The sequence below is a fragment of the Gopherus flavomarginatus genome, chromosome 7, assembly GCF_025201925.1.
Source record: "Gopherus flavomarginatus isolate rGopFla2 chromosome 7, rGopFla2.mat.asm, whole genome shotgun sequence".
NCBI lineage: Eukaryota > Metazoa > Chordata > Testudines > Testudinidae > Gopherus > Gopherus flavomarginatus.
In genome coordinates, this window is record NC_066623.1 from 93701051 (window position 1) to 93717597 (window position 16547).

General features: G+C 38.5%; 1 protein-coding gene across 3 annotated transcripts in view; it reads left to right on the forward strand.

Annotated features, from left to right (window-relative positions):
- Positions 1 to 11: 11 nt before the first annotated feature.
- Positions 12 to 16547, forward strand: part of LRRIQ3 (leucine rich repeats and IQ motif containing 3) — a 65180-nt gene continuing 48644 nt past the window's right edge. Inside the window, exons 1-4 of one of the 3 annotated variants that reach the window (XM_050961038.1) lie at positions 12 to 91; positions 7142 to 7439; positions 10596 to 10919; positions 14077 to 14210. In XM_050961038.1, coding sequence (XP_050816995.1) covers positions 7179 to 7439; positions 10596 to 10919; positions 14077 to 14210 — 719 coding nt within the window. In that variant the 5' untranslated portion in view covers positions 12 to 91; positions 7142 to 7178. The remainder of the gene's footprint in view (positions 92 to 7141; positions 7440 to 10595; positions 10920 to 14076; positions 14211 to 16547) is intronic. The other 2 variants (XM_050961036.1, XM_050961037.1) reach the window with 2 other exon arrangements.

Genomic DNA, 16547 nt, shown 5'->3' on the forward strand with positions numbered 1-16547 from the left:
CTCGCGGGCCGGTTCCCATGGTAACCGCCAGACAAACAAGGTCGCAGCTCCCTGCAGCTCCGCCGCCGGCCGGGCTGGGCACGGGACGCGGGTGAGTGCAGTGGGGTGGGAGGCGGAGTAGCTTGCACCCCGGCGGGGCTGAACTCCGCGAGAGCCGAGGGAGCCCAGCCCCAGGGTTTCGCCTAGGCGAGAGGCTGAACCCGCGTGTCTCTTAACGGGCCCAGGGGGGCTCTGAACCCCGGGGGACCGAAGGTCCAGGAGCCTAGCCCCAGGGTCTCTCCTGGGCGGGGGGCTGATCCCCAGCGTGTCCGACAGGCTGGGATGGGTGAAGATTTATTTAAAGCAGGGCCCTCCTGGTCGCTAAGGGCTAACTGTGCAGTCCCGGTCGGTAATTTCTCACTACAGAGTTTGGGGGCAAATTAGAGTCTGTAGCTGAAAATTTCACCCTTAATGTCGAAGTCTGCCGCTGAAACTGACAACACGTCCCGAAGTGTCTAGGGTATAGCTCCCTAATTCCCAATTTACACCTTCCAATAGCTGCAGTGTTCTTCACCTCCTGGGTCAAGCAGCAGTGTTCTGGCCCAGAACTGGCTGCATGTCAGTAGTGCACAAAAGGATCCATGTGTCTTGGTTTAAGTTTCTTAACACTTGGCGTTATAAAATATGACCTAATACCTGATGGTCTGTGTACTGTGCTGAGAAGTAAAGTAATAAATGATATGTTAAAGTGGCACAGTAACTTGTCTTTAAATTATCTGGTTCTGAAATCTTTTATAGTACTCACATACGTCTCAGTATTTTGGCCCAATCTTACAACTAGATTCATGTGGGTGCACTTGAGTGCACCTGAACACATAAAAGTCTGCCTAAGTGGTTCAGAGCCCTAGTTTTCTATTTTTACTAGTTGAATTTCAAGAACAACCTGAGTAGATTGTACGATTCTCTTTCTGAGGCACACTGATAGGAAACTTGGAATTTATTAAAATGTGTTCATGCTGTGTAGTATCATTTATTTTCCCTTTGTACTTGCTTTTTGTTATTTATTGAAAAAGAAAGGGTTGTTCCTTTTGCTGTGTTCTAGTGTCTAAAGATGTCACAAGTGATAAAGAATTAAAATGTTTATTCAGTTTGATTAAAAACATCTACAAGAAAAAACAAACTAAGCATTTAAATCATAAGCATTCTTCAGTGACTGCTCATACCAATTTTTTGAATAATACTGCTCAACAATTTGTATATAAATTTAGTGGTATTTTGGTTATTCAGTGCAAACAAGGATTATCAATTAAAGAGAAAAATAACTTTCCTTCCAGTTCTAGTAATGGGTGGACTTTGTTGGAACCTATGAATGTATCTTCTGTGCATAGGCTCAAACCTACAAAGGCTTGGGGTATGTCTACACTTAAAATGCTACAGAGGTGCAGCTGTTTATATACATAATCCACCTCCTTGAGAGGCTGTAGCTAGGTTGATGGAAGAATTCTTCAAGGGCAGTGCTGTCTACCCTGGGAGTTAGATTGGGATAGCTACATCTCTGGCTATGTCTACACTACCACAGTAAGTCAACCTATGCTACGCAACTCCAGCTACATGAATAACGTAGCTGGAGAAAATCTCCCATCGATTTACCTTACTCTTCTCATCAGGGGTAGAGTACAGGGGTTGACTGTAGAGTGATCTGCAGTCGATTTGGCGGGTCTTTATTAGATCTGCTAAATCGACTGCTGGTGGATCGATCTCAGAACACTGATCTCAGGTGTAGTGTAGACTTGCCCTTTTAGTGGTATAGATTTTTCACATTCCTGAGAGAAGCAGCTATACTGAAGTAAATTCCTAGTATAGACCAGGCCTTGGGCACATAAATAGCTTTATTCACAGGAGTTGTAAACTTACTTACAAGCCTAAGGGTATGTCTACACATAAAATGTTACAGCAGCACAGCTGCTTTGCTGTAGCGCTTCAGTATAGACACTACTTACACTGATGGGAGGGGTTCTCCCGTTTGTGTGGGGAATCCCCGAGGAGTGGTAGGTAGGCTAATGGAAGAATTCTTCTGTTGATGTAGCATTGCCTACACCAGGGATTATGTTGGCTTAACTATGCTGCTCAAAGGTTTGGATTTTTCACACTCCTGAGAGACATAGCTAAAATGACTTAATTTTCTAGTGTAGACCAGATAGGCTGGTTTTAATTTTCTAGTGTAAACTGCTATTAATTTATCAACACCAGTCCAAAAGAAATGCATCATTGTGAGGCGAGGTTGTTTTGCTCAGTACTCAATTAGTAATTTATAGGGCTGTCAAGCGATTAAATGCACTGGTAAACAATAACAGAATACCAAAAATAGCTTTGGATATTTTCTACATTTTCAAATATATTGATTTCAATTACAGCACAGAATACAAAGTGTACAGTGCTTTCTTTATATTGTTATTTTTATTACAAATATTTGCACTGTAAAAAACAAAAGAAATAGTATTTTTCAGTTCACCTTGTACATGTACTGTAGTGCAATCTCTTTACTGTGAAAGTTGAACTTACAAATGTAGAATTATGTACACAAAATAACTGCATTCAAAAATAAAACAATGCAAAACTTTAGAGCCTACAAGTCCACTCACTGGTACTTCTTGTTCAGCCAATCTCTCAAACAAGTTTGTTTACATTTGCAGGAGATAATGCTGCCCGCTTCTTGTTTACAATGTCACCTGAAAGTAAGAACAGGCATTTGCATAGCAATGTTATAGCTGGCATCGCAAAATATTTATGTGCCAGATGCCCCAAAGATATGTCCCTTCATACTTCAACCACCATTCCGGAGGACGTGCATCCATGCTGATGACAGGTTCTGCTCGATAATAATCCAAAACAGTGTGAACCAACGCATGTTAATTTTCATCATCTGAGTCAGGTGTCACTAGCAGACGGTTGATTTTCTTTTTTGGTGGTTCAGGTTCTGTAGTTTCCACATTGGAGTACTGCTCTTTTAATACTTCTGAAAGCATGTTCCATACCTCTTCCCTCTCAGATTTTGGAAGGCACTTCAGAGTCTTAAACCTTTGGTCAAGTGCTATATCTATCTTTAGAAATCTCAAATTGGTATCTTCTTGGTGTTTTGTCAGATCTGCAGTGAAAGTGTTCTTAAAGTGAACAACATTTGGTGGGTCATCATCCGAGACTGCTATAACATGAAATACTGTATATGGCAGAATGTGGGTAAAACAGAGCAGGAGACATGCAATTCTCCCTCAAGGAGGTCCAACACAAATTTAATTAACACTTTTTTTGTAATGAGCCTCGTCAGCATGGAAGCATGTCCTCTGGAATGGTGGTCGAAGCAGGAAGGGGCATGTGAATGTTTAGCATATGTGGCACATAAATACCTTGCAGTGCCGGCTACAAAAATGCCATGTGAACGCCTATTCTCACTTTCAGGTGACGTAAATAGTAAGTGGGCAGCATTATTTCCCATAAATGTAAACAAACTTGTTCATCTGAGCAAGTGGCTGAACAAGAAGTAGGACTGAGTGTACTTGTAGTTTTACAAGTTTTGTTTTGGGTGCAGTTATGTAACAAACAAGTAAAAATCTACATTTGTAAGTTGCACTTTCACAACAAAGCGATTGCACTATAGTACTTGTTTGAACTGAACTGAAAAATACCATTTCTTTTTATCTTTTTACAGCACAAAATTTGTAATAAAAATAATAATATAAAGTGAGCACTGTACAGATTGTATTTGGTGTTGTAATTGAAATCAGCATATTTGAAAATGTTGAAAAACCATCTACAAATACAGTAAAAACTGTTTTACCCAGCACTTCATCAACCGGATAGCTCTATAAACTGGCATTTCTAATCTTCATTGAAATTCCAGTTTATAGTCTGGTTGGCAGTGGGCTGGCAGGGGGTTGGGGCGCAGGAGTGGGTGTGGAGCGTGGGCTCTGGGACGGAGTTTGGGCGCAGGAGGGGACTCGAGGGGCAGGTTGGGGTGCCAGATCTGGGAGGCACTCACCTCTGACGGCTCCCCAGAAGCAGTGGCCTGTCCTGGCTGCTCCTAGGCAGAGGCATGGCAGGTGGCTCTGCACGCTGTCTTCATCCACAGACACCACCCCTGCAGCTCCCGTTGGCCAAGGTTCCCAGCCAATGGGAGCTGAAAAGCTAGTGCTCGTGGCAGGTTGAGGTGGGGGCAGCATGCAGACCGGTCACCGCTTGTGGGGAGTCGCCTGAGGTGAGTGCTCCCCAGATCCAGCATCCCGCACCCACTCCTGTGCGCCAACCCACTGGCCCGCATCCCCTCCTGCACCTACATTCCCTCAGTCTTGGTTAACTGGCATTTTTCACTTACTGGCACCACCCATTCCCTCAACATGCTGGATAAAACAGCTTTTATTGTATTTATTAAATTTCAATTGATATTCTACTATTTAACAGTGTGATTAATTGTGATTACATTTTTTAATTGCGATTAATTTTTCTGAGTTAATCGCATGACTCAATTGTGATTAATTGACAGCCCTAGTTATTTATACTTTGTTAATGTCATATAGATACTACAGGTAAGGAATTGGGTCCTGATCCTTCAAAGACTTAACACGTATGCTTAATTTTACACACCTAGCTGTCCCCTAACCTACAAACAGTTTAGTATTGGTATAACCCACATTGCTGAGAGTTTTTCCTGCCTCATTACTTTCTTTTGGATGTTATGGCTCCTGAGCTGCGACCTTCATTTGTTTTTCTGAATTTAGATTCTACGGGTGCAGAATATAAACAGAGGAAAATGAAATGGTGGTATCTTTTGATAAAGTCTCACCATACACAAATCTTGTAATAAAGGAAGCCTTAAAAGTAATACAAAAACTGCTATAAAGAATTTAGGAAACAATAGTATATCATGAGAAAAGTATCCTAGTTCTACCAAAAAGCCAATTTTTTATCACCTAGTTATAAAGCGCTAAAAGTGGTGGCTTAGAGAGTAAATGCTGATGGACCCTAAAATATCAAAGTGCTACTGATCTGGAATTAACTTATTTATTTTTCCAGACTCAGACTCCTATTGAAGCCAGTGGCAAAACTTTCATTCACGTCGGTGAGAGAAAGTTTGGATCCTTCATTCACCGTTGCAGATATAATTACACAATTTGTTTTTAATTAAGGTGAATATTCCTGCAGTTTTAGGTTCTTGGTACCATTTTCATTCTGTTCTGCTAGTTGGCAGAAATATAATATTATTAATGGATCCCATTAATTTGCCATGTTTCATGAACACTATATCCTTGTTCAAAAGTACACCGTACAAAATGGATTAAAACATGTCCCTGGTAATAGATAAACATTTGACATTTTAAGTAAGAAGCTAGAAATAAGTGCCTCTTGTAACAGTGTAGTACTCTCAACAGATAACCAGCAAATTTTCATATATTGTATTCTCTCCAGGTGGAATAGTTCCTTTAAGTGAAAATTCCCATCCTTCTGAACTGGAGAATAGTTTGCAATGCTGTTTAATACTTTATCATAGACTCTCATTTATTCAACCCTTATTTCCTTCACATACACCTCTGCCACATGTATTTCACCTAATTGTATATAATGAATAAAGGTTGAGAGTAGAGTGGTGTCTGTTGTAACTAGTATGCACTGTACCAGGGGTAGGCAACCTATGGCACGTGTGCTGAAGGCGGCACACGAGCTGATTTTCAGTGGCACTCACACTGCCTGGGTCCTGGCCACTGGTCCAGGGGGCTCTGCATTTTAATTTAATTTTAAATTAAGCTTCTTAAACATTTAAAAAACCTTATTTACTTTACATACAACAATAGTTTAGTTAAATATTAGAGAGTTAGAGAAAGAGACCTTCTAAAAATGTTAAAATGTATTAGTGGCACGTGAAACCTTAAATTAGACTGAATAAATGAAGACTTGGCACACCACTTCTGAAAGGCTGCCGAGTCCTGCACTATACTCTATAGAGGCATAGTTTTACAGTGTGATTAAAAATGTATAATAATTTACAAGGAATTTAGGAAACTGCTGAAGATATAAAACTCATGAAAGGTTTACTGATTTCTGTTCAACTGAAATCTTTGAATCTATAATTAGATCCCTAATATTGGAGTAAAATATTTCTGTACTTATTTTTTATTTTTAATATTGTGGCATTAATTGATTTTGATAATTCATACATTTATGTGTGCATTCCTTATGTTACAATAATCAAAGTCTAAAAATATTGCTGAATCCAGCTGTTCTTTGCAGTTACATTTTTAAAAAAAAAGATAATTTCAACTAAAGGGACATTCCTACCTTTATCAATAAAACCACATCAAATTGCACCTGATTCCAGCAAATGTCATACAGCAAATAGTGTTGGATTGTCTCAGTATTTGAAAAGAAAACCTCTTAGCTGATGCAACAAGTGGTATTGATGATTCATGAGAAATACTAGCCGCAGGGACATTTGTGCTGCTTTAGGTGCTCTCTTTTGGATAAGATGTAAAACAGAGTTGTTCACCATTTGTGGTTATTAAAGAATTCATAGAAGTTTTTTTGTAAGAGCAGGGCTGTTAGCACTAGTGTCCTATCTAGATTGTAACACAGGAAGTTGCATTCTGCCAATAAATTTCTCTATGCAGTTTCAATGCTTCATGTTATTCTTTGCTTTTTCCTGTCTAATTTATTGTTGTTGTGTTGTTGTGCATTCTTAAACATTGTCTCTCTTCCAAAGTGGCTGCATTTAGCAGCTGATGAATTCATCCCTACAACCCGTACTCATGTTAACAGATCAACTAATAAACATCCAGTACATTTATGTATGTACTATTCATTGACTGCTTGTTTGAATGAATACAAAATATAAAGGGTTGCATAATCAAGCCTACAGTTTGCAAAGCACTTTTTGGGTTCCTTTGGAATAAAATGTACTATATACTAGTAACATGCACTTGCACTTTTTCATTCACTTTTATGTTTTCAAATTAATCCCATAATAGATCCTCCCTCCTCCCCCGTGGATGTGTAATATTGCACAGAGCAAGCAGTGTTGTAACATACAGTTGTAAATTTATTTGGGGTATTTGAAGTTTTTCTTTTGAAAGTTGAATAAATGCAACCTACTGTGTAGTCCTTCTTCTTTTCTTAGATCTCTTGTGGATGAACCACAGAGCAAATAACCAGCCATGGAGAAATTAACAGAACACCTTGTTTCTACTTCTGAAAATCTGTTACTCAAATATGGACAAACTACCAGTCAAGCCCACCTAAAGAAGCTGAAAGATATCATTATAGTTCAATTAAATGGGCTATATTTAAAGAATGTGAGACATTTGCAATACTGTGTTTTGCTTAAAGTATGCATCCTGTCTAATAATTATATTACAGATATTGATGCACTTGAATGTTGTACTAATTTAGTTAAGCTGGATCTCCATGGAAATCAGGTAAATAGTTGTTTTAGAAATATGCAAAATAGAATAGTTCAGTGAAGTAAATTTATCTGCAAACGTTTGTGTTTTCCCACTATTTCTTAGAAGCAATTTAGATTTTAAATGCAGACTTTAACAGTATTACTTGTACAAAGAAGTTGCTCTTCTGGTTTAATATTTTAGATTTTTACTCTAAAAATATCTGTTCAGGAACAGTTGGCATAATCTTGGCTGCGCTGAAGACAATTGGATTTTTGCTATTGATTTGAATAGGGCCAGGATTTCACCCTATGTCTACCATTTTCTAGCACAACACCTACCAGAAGGAGGTTCTGATGCTTATTGGGGCCTCTGTGTATTACTGTAACTTAAGTCTTAAATGATGATAATAATAGCTCAACACATCTGCACATTAATTTATAAAGGTATGTCAAGATTATATAAATATGGAATTTGGTTGACTGATGAATGATAGCATGAAATGGAGTTTTTCCCAGTAAAAATTTTCCATGCCTTGTCTAATGCATAGATGTTAGCAGAGGAAAAGACTCACTAAGATAGGCCATTTAGGGTATATCTACACTGGAATTAGAGACACCAACAGCTGGCCCCTATCAGCTGACTCTTGACTTGGAGCTGTTTTATTGTGGTGTAGATGTTCTGGTTCAGGCTGCAGCCCAAGTTCTGAGATCCTCCCATCTTGCAGGGTCCTAGAATTTGGGCTGCAGGCCAAGCCCAAGCCCTGCAAGCCTGAATCAGGTGGCATGAGCCAGCGGTGGGTTTTTAATTGCAGTGTAGACTTACCCTTGGTTTTCTCCCAATATTAAAGGATTGTTCCCTGTTGTATGTTAACATGCTTTGTCCAGTCTAGTTTTAAATGATTAAAACATTAGGGCTTTCACTGCTTCCTTTGGGAGGCTGTTCTTTGAAAAGTGGAAGTTAAATCCTGGTGAGGAAAATAGAAAGGAGCATAAACTTTGGCAAATAAAATGTAAAAATATAATTAGGAAGACCAAAAAAGAATTTGAAGTACAGCTAGCCAAAGACTCAAAAAATAATAGCAATTTTTTAAAGGTATATCTCAATAGAACCAGGAAGCCTGCTAAACAGCTAGTGGAACCACTGGATGATCAAGATGCTAAAGGAGCACTCAAGGATGATAAGGCAATTGCCGAGAAACTAAATGAATTCTTTGAGGGGGTCAACAAGCATGGACAAGGGGGAATCCAGTAGATATAGTGTATTTAGATTTTCAGAAGATTTTTTGATAAGATCCCTCGCCAAAGGCTCTTAAGCAAAGTAAGCAGCCATGGGATAAGAGGGAAGGTTCTCTCATAGATTAGTAACTGGTTAAAAGATAGGAAACACAGGGTAGAAATAAATGGTCCATTTTCAGAATGGAGAGAGGTAAATAGCAGTAACTTCCAGGGGTCTGTACTGAGCCTAGTCGTATTTATCATATTCATAAATGATCTGGAAAAAGGGGCAAACACTGTGGTGGCAAAATTTGCAAATGATACAAAACTACTCAAGATAGTTCAGTCCCAGGCAGCCTGCGAAGAGCTGCGAAAGGATATCTCAAAGCTGGGTGACTAGGCAACAAAATGGCAGATGAAATTCAGTGTTGATAAATGCAAAGTAATGTACATTGGAAAATATAATCCCAACTAAACATATAAAATGGGTCTAGATTAGCTCTTACCACTCAAGAAAGAGATATTGGAGTATTGTATATAGTTCTCTGAAAACATCCACTCAATGTGCAGCAGCAGTCAAAAAAGCAAATAGAATGTTGGGAATCATTAAGAAAGGGATAGATAAAAAGGCAGAAGATATCATATTGCCTCTATATAAATCCATGGTACTCCCACATCTTGAATACTGTGTGCACATGTGGTTGCCCCATCTCAAAAAAGATATATTGGAACTGGAAAAGGTTCAGAAAAGGGCAACAAAAATTATTAGGGGTATGGAATGGCTGCTGTATGAGGAGACATTAATAAGACTGGGATTTTTCAGCTTGGAAAAGGGACAACTAAGGGGAGATATGATAGAGGTCTATAAAATCATGTCTGGTGTGGTGTTGTTTACTCCTTCTCATAACACAAGAACTAGGGTCCACCAAATGAAATTAATAGCCAGCAGATTTAAAGCAAACAAAAGGAAGTATTTTTTTCACACAACGCATAGTCAACCTGTGGAACTCCTTGCCAGAGAATGTTGTGAAGGGCAAGACTATAACAGGGTTCAAAAAAGAATTAGATACATTCATGGAGGATAGGTCCATCAATGGCTATTAGCCAGCATGGGCAGGGATGGTGTCCCTAACCTCTGTTTGCCAGAAGCTAGGAATGAGTGACAAGGATGGATCACTTGATGATTACCTGTTCTGCTCATTGCCTCTGTGGCACCTGGCATTGTCCACTGTTGGAAGACAGGATACTAGGTTAGTTGGACCTTTGGTGTGACCCAATATGGCTGTTCTTATATTCAGATTATTATAGAATTTACTTTTAAGATTTTTTTGTTTATCTTTGGTCTGTATCTTCCTTTGCATGGTTCTATTCCATTAATACTCTTAAAATATAATAGATTTGAACTGGATTTTTTTTGTTTGTTTCTTTGGGGAAAATAGAAAAATCTATTCTCCTTGAGTTGAAAAAGTGTCATCTATTGGGAGTAAAGCCTTTGGCGTGTGGCACTGGAAATGTCTTTTCAATTCATGGAGCAAAAGTTTTCAAGTAGATTTGACCTTCTGATCTTTTTTTGTGTGATAGAGATCTGTTGAGACAAGCCACAAACAGAAAGATGCTGAAAAACAAAGTTCAGAAGAAGCAAATCCAAAATTGCTGCCTAACGTGGTTTGTAGGGACTTGAGTTTGATAGATATGTGAACTTATGACACTATAAATAATAATTAACTCCAACTTGTTTAACCTTTTTACACTGTTATAGCTCATAGCCTTGATGCCCGGGGAAGGTTATGTATTTGGTGGCATCCTGGTCACATCATGCAGTAGCTCAAAATAATAATTAGGGTCCAGATATAGCCCCCGTGTAGTCAGTGGAATTGCAGCTACTTACATAGAGAGTATTGCTCACTGTGGCATTTTATAATTTAGGATCTAATAAACTACATAATTCAAAATTTCATTTTCATCATTATTTCAGATACAGCATCTTCCTGCCCCAACGTTTTGGGAAGGCATGAAGGAATTAAATCTACTCTATCTTCATGACAATGGAATTGGAAAACTGGATAATGTGCATTCGTTATCTTTCTGCCCTAATCTGATTGGCCTCACCTTGTTTGATACTCCACTGAGTCTAAGAATAGCATATAGGCATATTGTTGTTAACAGCATTTTATCTCTCAAAGCATTGGATTACTATGTAATTTCTGATCAGGAAATTGTTGAGAACTGGAAACTTCCCCCAAAATATAAACCATTTAACCCTAGCTTTTTCCTTGATTTTTGCCATGCTCCTAGAAAGGTAAGCAATTATGTTACATCAAATTATATTAGATATTCCTTAATAAAATGTTAATGTTTTATTTGACTGTGTTGCACTGATTTATATATATTTTATGATAGCTGTGTTAAAACTGTGTTCCATATTTTTTGATTAAAATAAAGCATTTATATATTAAAACAGTTGTATATGATCAAAATGCTTAGTCTATCTATATAGTACACTCTCTTTGGTTTGCCATTGTATTCCTATGCTTTGATCAAAACCAAAATTCAGTTATCTGTTATACAGTAATATGAACATTTCCAACAGGTTGTGTCGCTCCTCACGAGTACCAGTGTTGTGAGGCATCTCACAACTACCTGCCCTTAGCATAGTCTTGTCTGTGCCAGCTCTAGATCAGCTCCCTGAAACCTCCAGTCTTTGGCAGCACAAGTACTACCTTCCAGGTCTCCCCTTCTCTGTACAGGTAGCGACAGGCACATACTAACCCCCGAATATTTGGTGCGTTATCTGTAGTGTCCAGCCCCTTATCCAGTGAACACTCACAGAATTACCAGGCCTGCTATTCCCACAGGAACAGTACACACCAGCTCATAAGATTCAACACTTTGCTTTACATCACAGCACTTAGATATATTTATAGTGAAAACAAAAACAAGTTTATTGTTAAAAAATAGAGATTCAATAATAGTGAGTAAGAATATTGGAAACAAATGATTATATGTAAATCAATATCATAACATGCTTTCTAGAGGCTAAACTCAACTAACAAGTTACTTATCTGTCTAAAGAGGCTTAACTCATCCAAAATGCTCTTTAGCATTTTCAGACACTGATTGAGACCCCTTTTGCATGATGCAAAACCATGGTTCTTTTTCTTCCTTAGTAAAGGGTGCCAGAGTGTCTATTTTGTCTCTCAAATACAGTCAAGGAAACCTCTAATATACCGCTTAATAAGGTTCTCTTCCCCCACTGTACTTCTTTTCCTATTAGATCCTTTCTGAAGTTCTTTCTTACCCTCCTTACTCAGTATTCAATCAAGACTAGTGATAGGGGACCCATTGTGAATGAGACAATACTTAATTTACACATAAACAGATAAATGGAGAGATATGTTCTATCTGACAGAAAACAACATGTTTTTCACCTTTGATAGTGACTAATATCTTGATACAAGTTTTAAGAATATATTTTTAGTATAGATGCATAAATCCTTACAGTAGTACTTGTGCATACATTTCATAATGATACTGATGACCAGTATGACACTAGCTTTCATTTGAGACCTCATATGACATTCTTTGGTGACAGGGCTGGCTCCAGGGTTTTTGCTGCCCCAAGTGGCGAAGAAAAAAAAAAGCCGCGGTCGTGATCAGCAGCAGTTCCACTGCGCCACTTTCTTCTTCGGTGGCAATTCTGCTGTAGATCCTTTCCTCCGAGAGGGACAGAGGGACCCGCTGCTGAATTGCCACCAAAAAGCCCAATATGCTGCCCCTTCCCCTTGGCCGCCCCAAGCACCTCCTTGCTGAGCTGGTGCCAGCCCTGTTTCGTGAACAAGAATGTATGTGCTAGAATCAGGAGATTCCAGCTACCTCTCTGCACTTGGCAGTTGGCATTAAGAGGTTCTTCGGTCACGACACACATATTTAAGAAAACCTATCTATTAGTACCAGCACATAGAACAATAAGCATTGATTTGCCATGCAATACTTCTAAATGTACAGTGGCTATGGATAATAACTGCACCATGTCAGAAGTTCCAAAATCATAGAAAGAATCCCAAAGGTGACAAAATATATTTGGATGAAAACAATCTGGGGTACTTAAAGTATTAACGTATCTTGAGAAAAAGCATTCAGACAATAGGAAAACTCCCCTCAAGAATGCTATTTTCCCCTCCTTCTTATGGAACTACTTTAGTGGAGATGGGACTATGTCTTACTGAAGGTGATAGCAAAAGGTTATAATGACTAAACATTTGTGCAGTTAACTTCACAGCTTCTTTGGATGGTTTACAATAAAAAATTAAAAACAATAGAAAATGTAACCTTTCAAACACCAAGCTACTGAACGGGGTGATACCACTTGATTTCATTGGCACTACCCACATTAGTAATAGCTAGAATATTAGGCCCTGAAATAGGAACCAGTTCTATTTTTGGGAGGGATAGATACTGAAAATATTACCTTCTACCATTTTTTCTAAATTATACCTAGGATATTGTAATAAAACCATGCTTGAAAATTTTTAATATGCTTTAATATTGAAATCTGTTTGAAATCCACCCATATAAGGCATCTTTCTGATTTAAGAGACCTCTTCTAAGCATATCCAAATGTATTATGCATAATTCTACTCCACTTATGGTAGAAGACCATCTCCATTAAACAACCAATTTTGTCAGCCCCTTTGAGTAACTGCTGACAATATGTTTGACTGTAGTTAACATTTTCTGAATTTGAATGTTTGTAACTGCTGCAGGCTGAATAAAGTAGCAACCTGTATTTTAGGCCAACTCCGTGTGGGTTTAGGCATAAACAGTTTAGTAGGTGGAGCCTGTAGCTGAGAAGAGTGAGAATTTTGTGAAAAATGAGAAGTATATTTTTTTCATTTTTGGCTTGATCAAGTACTATAGAAAAGTGAGCTGTGTCTTGTTTTACATTACTTTTTATTGTATTTATAATCAAACTATATTCTCATTTTTATAATTCCTAATAATTCATACCTGTTCAGTTATTCAGATATTTTACTAAAGAAAGAAAACAGTATTTTTTCATTGTCCTACAGTAACAATAATATTGTAATAATCTAGGGTTACCTTTATGTTCAGAGCACTAACTAGCTTTTCTGTAATTTAAAATGAATTACCTTTCTACAATAGGCAGTATAGTCTTACCGACAGGTGTTTATTTTATATGGGAAGGAGGGTAGTGACTCAGCTTTGGGTTATAAATTATTTCTCAGCTCTGTTTCAATAAAAATTGACAGTTTTTTATTCTGCTTGTTTTAAGTTTTCTTCAAGCAAAATACCTTGCTCTTCCCCTTCAATCGTTAGCTATGGAATGAAAATTAAAATAATAATCCTTTTAAAATACATTGTTTCAAAATTATTTATTAGAGAAATACAGATTTAAAGGCACAATATTCAACATATTTTCATTTGAATTCATACAGGAAGCAACCGTTGAGGAGGAGATAAATGTGGTAAAAGATATCATTGCAAAAATCAATCACATTCTAGCTCATCACTCACCAGTTGTGATTGTTCAAAGATGGATAAGGGGATATTTAACTAGAAAAAGATTTGGGTATGTACATTTTTTTTATTTAATTTTTCAGGATGGAAATGGAGATTTTTTTAGGGCAGAAGAATAAGTACATATTTAGAAAACCTTTAAAATACTTTATCAGAGTTGTAATCACTTTATGTAGCAGCAGCAAAGAATCCTGTGGCACCTTATAGACTAACAGACGTTTTGGAGCATGAGCTTTCGTGGGTGAATACCCACTTCCTCAGATGCATGGCATGACATGCATCTGAGGAAGTGGGTATTCACCCACGAAAGCTCATGCTCCAAAACGTCTGTTAGTCTATAAGGTGCCACAGGATTCTTTGCTGCTTTTACAGATCCAGACTAACACGGCTACCCTCTGATACTTTATGTAGCAGGTAAATATTTAAGGACAACCAAGGTATATTCAAGAATGATATACCTATGGCTATTCAACAAATAAAAAAGGTTCTGTGTGCTTTTAATATACAGTATTTGAAGAAATCATTCAACAAAATTCTTCTGTGCTGCTTGATGGCTAAAGTGCAGAGTCTCTGAATGTGTCCTTAGTTTACTGTATAGCAATCAACTAAATGGCAGAAAGCACAGCTGCCATAAATAGTGTTTTTGCACTGCAAATAACATTTCTAGTGCATTATTTATTTATAGACTATTTTCTTTTTATCTTAATCTCTATATATCTTACAAGTTGATTGAATTTTCCTTTGGAAAGATGTAACACAAATTCATTTTCATATAGAGTTGTCTATACATCACATCTGTACAACTCAGCCAATCAATAATAATGATAATTAGGACAAGATGTTTGGTACTTATATTGTAGAATGTTTGCTTGGATGATTGCACCAAAATAAGTATATCAGAGGTTTTGTCATTATGCAAGTGAGCCGGGCTAATGTTGAAAGTATTCAGAGCACTTATTCACAATTGCTCATTTTTACTATCTGCTGAAATAATCTGCTCTCAGATCGTACTCTCACACTCTGATTCTATACCTGCTCTGCATTTATAATGGTTGGAAATTGCAGCCTAACCTGGGAAATGTTTGTAGAGCAAATAATGTCCACCATGCACGTCTCTTTGGAAAATGGTCGAAGAAAGAAAGTATAAATCATGAAGCACTAAGGTGGCAGAAGTCTTTTTATTTTAAATTTGATTGTAATATGTGGGTATTATCTGAGAAGTGAATCATATCAATATCAGTATTACAAGAGAACAAATTATTTTGATTTAACCACTTGGTTTTTAAAAATTTAGTGAATCCAGAGTCCTAGGTATTAGAGGACATATCTCCTTGATGTGGGTCTGCTAGAGAGCCAACTCCTCCTCAGTCTTCCAGAAGTATGGAAGGTTTTGACCATAAAAGGATGAGCAAGATCAGGGCTGGCTCCAGGGTTTCTGCCACCCCAAGCAGTGGAAAAAAAAAATAAAAAAAAAAGCCGTGGTCGCGATCAGCGGCAGTTCCACTATGCCGCTTTCTTCGATGGCAATTTGGTGGCAGGTCCTTTGCTCCAAGAGGGACAGAGGTACCCACCACTGAATTACTGTCAAAGAATTCGACGTGCCACCCCTTCCCTTTGGCTGCCCCACGCACCTGCTTGCTGAGCTGGTGCCTGGAGCTGACCCTGAGCAGGATTTGGGAATCCAATAATGGTGTATACATCTGGCCTACCACAGAGTAGAGTCCTGTGTGGAACTATTATTTTTAATTCCACTCCTGTCCTGGCCCACAATACCCACTCCCACCCGCTCCTCTATTGTTTCTTGCACTTTATCGTACTCCCACTTGCAAAAAGCTTAGATCACGCAAATCATGCAAGAGAGACAGATTCCTTCATGCTACAGAAAATCCTCAAACCCCACAATGTTAATGTGGTTAATGTATCATGCAGGAAAAGTTTTATTTGGCATGTTGAGGCAAAGGGGGGTTCCGGTTAGTCAAAAATTCCAGTTAACTACAAGTTATACATACGAATGGAGGGAGTGAGTTTGGGTATGTGAGGGCTTTGGGGAAGGGGATTGGGGTGCAGGAGGGTTTGGGGTGCCAGATCTGGGTGGCACTCACCTTGGGCAGCTCCCCACAAGCAGCAATATATCCCTACTGCTCCTAGGTGGAGGTGCAGCCAGGAGGCTCTGCACACTGCCTCCATCTGCAGGCGCCGTCTCCACAAATCCCACTGGCCATGGTTCCCAGCCAATGGGAACTGTGGAGCCAGCGCTCGGGGGGGGCTCTGCCTAGGAACAGCAGGGACATGTTGCTGCTTGCAGGGAGCTGTCTGAGGTGAGAAATCAGAGATATTAGAAATGCTGGGTTCTAGAGTTTTCCAGGTGGTAAAGTGCCAGATAACACAG